This window comes from Etheostoma spectabile, chromosome 20 (genome assembly GCF_008692095.1).
Source record: "Etheostoma spectabile isolate EspeVRDwgs_2016 chromosome 20, UIUC_Espe_1.0, whole genome shotgun sequence".
Lineage (NCBI taxonomy): Eukaryota > Metazoa > Chordata > Actinopteri > Perciformes > Percidae > Etheostoma > Etheostoma spectabile.
This window is the reverse complement of record NC_045752.1, coordinates 26,173,123-26,178,820: the sequence shown is the minus strand read 5'-3', so window position 1 is coordinate 26,178,820 and position 5,698 is coordinate 26,173,123. Positions and strand designations below refer to the sequence as shown.

The 5,698-nt window shown below is 45.0% G+C and overlaps 1 protein-coding gene across 4 annotated transcripts in view; it reads right to left on the bottom strand.

The window, feature by feature from the left end:
* Positions 1-5,698, bottom strand: part of syt16 (synaptotagmin XVI) — a 46,844-nt gene that overhangs the window by 12,135 nt on the left and 29,011 nt on the right. For all 4 annotated transcript variants that reach the window (XM_032500633.1, XM_032500634.1, XM_032500632.1 and 1 more), the window contains one exon: positions 1,731-1,964. In XM_032500633.1, the coding sequence (XP_032356524.1) occupies positions 1,731-1,964 (234 nt within the window). The remainder of the gene's footprint in view (positions 1-1,730; positions 1,965-5,698) is intronic.

Here is a 5,698-nt window from a genome sequence, read left to right as displayed (position 1 = left end):
GGGGGGGGGGGGAACGAAGGCTGCCTGCCCGGCTGAGGAATCAACCACACAGATCGACACTGCCAAGCCTCCTACTCACCAACAGCTAGCAGCTAACCAGGCAAGCAAGCTACCCACCGGCAAGCTCCAGACAGGGGAGGTGAATTAAAACAATGTCAGAGTTGAAAATGCATGTTGTTGTCAGGTAAGGGCCCAGTTCATGTTGTACACACATTTTAATTGCATTGTGTGTTTGTTAAGAGGCACAAAGGCTCTAAAACTTGAGGGGGGGGGGTTCAATCGAAGGTACTCACATATTGTATCTTTAGTAATCAAGATTAATTTAATAATTGTTCCTAATTCTCCTTTAAGATTGTCCTAATCTTATTAATTAGTTATCAACCCTCCAAATAACATTTAAACAACAAACAAGTCCATTCGACAAAAGTGAAAGACGACTAAATTGTCCTGTTTTTGCTCGTTGCCTTCCAGGCCGCTCTGAAAACCCCAGAAACCAGCTGACTACAAACAAGTGTCCTAATTAATGCTGCTGTCTGTGGAGCCTCACATCCAGCCACAGCGGGCCAATCCCTCTGAGCCCCCCTGAGCTCTTTACAGCCTCTAATCTGCAGTAAAAACCTTATCTGGGGCCTTTTGGCTCATTGACACTGGGATGGATTAGTGGAGGATCCTGCTGCTTTTCTGTTTGTACGACTTTCAGATCTCAAAACAACAATCTGCTCTCCCTCAAGCTTCTCCTCCAGTTTGAGTTTTGAAATGCTTAAAAAGAATCAGTTGGGACCCAGGCTTGGCCAGGAGGCCAGAAATGGCGTTTTTCCGTTAATGGTACCTGCTCAACTCGCCCCGGCCGATTAGTACCGCCTCATGTGTGAGGCGAGCCGTGGCTGGTCGTCATAGCAGCAAACTGCCGTGACCTAACGCAACACACAGGATTGTTGAAGGTGTGTTGTTTTTTCGATTGTTGGCGTGTTGCCACAGCCAGAAGGCAAGAGACTACGGGAGATGTGATGGGATGCCATTTAATGTGAAGTGAACCTGTGAAAGTGTGACACATGACAATAAATAAATAAAGTTTCCTGATGGAACTTTAACAAGTCGCTGGGACTTGAATAACAAATAGGATGCAGGCAGACTCATTGTTTTCAAAAACAAGGGGACAGGAATATTTATCAGAGACTAAAAATAGACTACGTAGATGGACGCCGCGTGTCCACTTCCTCCCGCTGTACAAAGTGAGGCCAAAATCTCCCAGATACGGGCGCCGCCATCTTGTAATCTTGGAGCCAGTCAGCACCGTAATGATTGGGCAGTGGAGCCGCGGTATCAAAGTCCTGCCCATACTCCTGCCCGACCAATCGCGAGTCAATCCCAGCTGTCAATCATTATCATAGAGCATCAAATAACTAATAAAAACAAATTGATCCTGAACAAACATCAGCGTTATCAGAATGACACCAACCAGCTTTGGACAAAATGTATTTGTATTATATAGATTTTTTTGTTTGGCCCATGTCCCGTCCGCTAACATGGAGGGGGGCGGGGTTTATGATATACACTGCAGCCAGCCTCCAGGGGCCATCCAGATGTTTTATACTTATACACTCCATGCATCTACTCCTGGTATAAATGGTATGGCCAGATCTCTGACATCTTACAGATGCATATGGATACATAGATGTCACCATAATGTGTGCAGATGAATGTGTGTTGAGGGAGATTTTTAAGCACACCTTCACAGTCTGACGGCTCGGTGCTGCCCTCCTCCTGGTCCGACAGGCGGGTGAATTTGTGGCGTCGGCCCAGCGACAGCTGCGTCTGCTGCTGCTCGCTGCTGTCTGCTGCTGCTGGGGTACGGAAAGTCTGCGAGCGTGACACGGAGATCTCAAACTGCTTCAGGACCTCCGCTTCACTGTCAGAAGAGCTGCTGCCTTCGTCAACATCATCATCGTCACCGTAGCTGCTCACTGGAGGGAGAGAAACACAGGGAAACACAGGAGGTGATGAAGGGGAGAAGCTGGGAGAGGAGAGGAAGACAGCAGAAGAAAGGAAGGGAGGAGGAGACAAGAGGAAGAGACAAAAGGAGAGGAAGAGACAAGAGAGGAGAGGAAGAGACAAGAGGAGAGGAAGAGACAAAAGGAGAGGAAGAGACAAGAACAAAGGAAAGGAGGAAAGGAAGATACAAGAAGAGAGGAAGAGACAAGAGGAGATGAAGAGACAAGAGATGAGAAGGAGAGATGATGGGAAGAGAAAAGAAGAAAGGAAGGGAGGAAAGGAAGAGACAAGAGGAGAGGAAGAGACAAAAGAGGAGAGGAAGAGAGGAGAGGAAGAGACAAGAGAAGTAGAGGAGAGAAAAAGACAAGAAAGGAGAGGAGAAGAAGATACAGGGATAAACAGAGGAAAATAGGAAACAAGGAAGAAAGAAGAGAGAGGATGAAACAAGAAAGAGAAGAGAGGAGAGGAGAGGAGGAAACAAGGAAGAAAGAAAAGGAGATCTAGATTGAAGAAAGCATAAAACACTTGAGTGATTTACAGAGAATGTGGCTGCTGTCAGCCTGTTAGAGTAGGATTCTCAGATGTTAAACCAACAACTTCTACAGGCCACCGCACTAACTAGTTTGTTCTAACCGAAGCAAAGCGGTCAGGTGTGGCAGTCTGTCTGTCCGGAGACGTCCAGAGACAGCCAGCGTTCTCACACCTAGACATTACGTGCTCTGGTTTGTCAGTGGAGGAGTTCTTAAACTTGTTATCTTATCTAAAGAAAAAAATGAGACCAGGTGACCAAAACCTATCACCAAAAGCTACATGAGAATGTTTAATTTCATTCTCTGACTAGCCACCTGCATCCCAGCATGCCCCAGTCCCAACACGGAAGATAAAAGTCCTGCTGTGACACATGAGATTTGTATTGTTGTCTGTATAAATGGAACTATTTAATTAAAGTAGGTATGATATGACTATAGAATAATGCAAAGATAACGTAAGCAGACATAAGGTAAGGAGCCCCTACCTCGTCTGTTGAGTCAGAACAGGATGTGTTTGAGCAGGAAATACCGGAGGCTCCACCTGCTGCAGGTGTTTGCTCACTGTCTGACTCACACGCTCCACCTGGACTCAACCATCCTGCTGCGGGGAATGGGACTTTATGCTTTCATTTTTAATCTAATTATAAAGCACCATTGTGAGACATGTTGTGTTTACTTCAGCTCGCCAGTGTTGAATCTGTGTTGGATTTCTGCTAAGTGTTAAAGTTTCCATTCTTTGAGTTACAATGACTCACAGGCAGAATTGGAAGCGCTCACTGGAACACTGTCCAGTTATCACAGCACTTTTTGGTTTGTACAGTCCAACACTGAAGTACTGCTTCACTAAAACGGTTCATAGTATTAAAAACACTTTGGAAATGTGCTCATTCACTTCTTTTCGCAGAGTCAGATGAAAAGACTGTCACCACTCTCAGATCTGTCAGGGTATACTGACGCTACGCCTAGCAGCTGGTTAGCTTAGCATATCTTAGCATAAAGTCTTAGAACAGAAGGAAACAAAGATACCAAAATACACCTACCAGCATCTTTAAAACTCTAAATAACATGGTATATCTTGCAATATTCACCATTTTACGGGGCATTATGTGTGGGGCAGTATGTGTGGGAGCCGCCATGACGGTCTGACTTTGAAATTCCCACGTGATGCATTCGTCCAATCAGCTGCCGTTTTTCATTTTTTGGGCGACAACACCGATTACGTGACAAAACAGGACCTTGCCAGGTGATGCGTGTAATTGTGATTTAATCAGTCACAAAAAAGCAATTGATCAAGTTACCACAAACCCAGTGAAACCAGGGGTACATCTTGGCTTTAATCCAACCCGCGGTATGATCCTCTAATTTAACATTTTGTTAATCTTTATTAATCTTTGCTCTGGGTGTTCGCAATGTTTGACAAGTGGGAGGAAAGAAGAAAATGAATGCCCTTTTCTCTCTTTTTCTTTCTGTGCTGAACTTTTCTTCAAGGTTGTATAATGTTACTAGTTCCATTGTGAGCGGCTGCCGAGCTTTGTGGCAGTATGTGGCTGACTCACTCAACGCTTTCTCTCATACATACACGTACCTCGCCCACAGGAAACCACTGCACAAAGTCTCCCACGTTCTCTCGCTCCATTTCTGAAGAGTTTAATTGGAGTCAAATTGCATACAGGAATCACACTTTCTCTCTCTCTCTCCTACTGAGATGTTCAGGGTTGTATGAAAGGTGAACCTTGACTAGAGAGCGACAGCGCTCACAGATGCGTTCATACTGGCTCAACATTTTAGGAAATAGTCTTATAGCCTTCTGTCTGATCGAGAGATGGGCGGATCGTCATGTCCATACAGTATGTCAGAGAAACACTCTGCTCTATTACAACCTGGTATATTTCCCATAAGTGTGGCCCACAAGATTGCCTGACAACTCCGCTGCTACGCACATTGCAGGAAAAAGAAAGAACAAGTGAAAGAGAAAAGGTGGAGCAGAGATGGAGGGCTAGAAAAGCCTTGCAGGAAGCTCATCTCCCACTCCCTTTAACAGCCAGGCGCGTTTGGACCTTGGCACATTGCTATTATGATGGAGGATTTGCACCGTAATATTTTTATTTGTAATCTTTTGCATGTGTGTGTGTTGCTGCGCTGCCCTGTGTGTGTAACAAGCATAGTGTGTGTCTTTGTGTGTGTAACAAGCATAGTGTGTGCCGCTTTGCATAAGCCTAGGCTCATTTTACTAATGTGCTGTTAAAATAACAATGAAATGCTGCGGTGGTGACTTTAAAAGTTTTTGTTGGTCAATGGCACGATCACTTCCCGCTGCCTCAAGACAGCAGTACTCCCAGAATGCACCTGAACACACCTCCCTGTAAGACCAGCATGTCCAGGATGCACCTGAACACACCTCCCTGTAAGACCAGCACGCCCAGAATGCACCTGAACACACCTCCCTGTAAGACCAGCATGTCCAGAATGCACCTGAACACACCTCCCTGTAAGACCAGCATGTCCAGAATGCACCTGAACACACCTGCCTGTAAGACCAGCATGTCCAGAATGCACCTTAACACACCTCCCTATAAGACCAGCATGTCCAGAATGCACCTGAACACACCTCCCTGTAAGACCAGCACTCCCAGAATACACCTTTTTTCCATGCTTTTGCCGCTTTTTTAAAACCTGAGATTGTTTAATAATAGGTTTTATACTTATTCTTGGAATTCATGGTCAGCAAACCTCATTTATATCAAATTATGAATTATATAGACTACTAGTTAAGATCAGAGGATGTTGAGTGGATCACAGATGGGTAGCTGTCAAAGTTTAGTCCGCATACTGTTTTGAAAGCATTAAAAAAAAAAAAAGAATTCAAATGCTATAAGATTAACCCTCTGAGCCCGAGACACTCGCCCACGAGTTAAAAAGTACCTCTGATTCATAGTTTAATAACTTCCGAGTTTCCCCGTCTTTCTAGCCTCTACAGGGGATTTTCTATCCAGCCTGGAACTTCAGCCTGGCTTTAAAATCCTACTGTTATATCCAAGATTGATTCCACTTTATATCCATAATTCACGCGTTTGGCTCATTTCTCCGCTGGCTCGTCCTCCGCTCTGCCCTATGTTCCTGTCTCTGTTCCAGGAATGTATGCCCATATATGGGAGATAAAGGCACCCCTCTTGTAT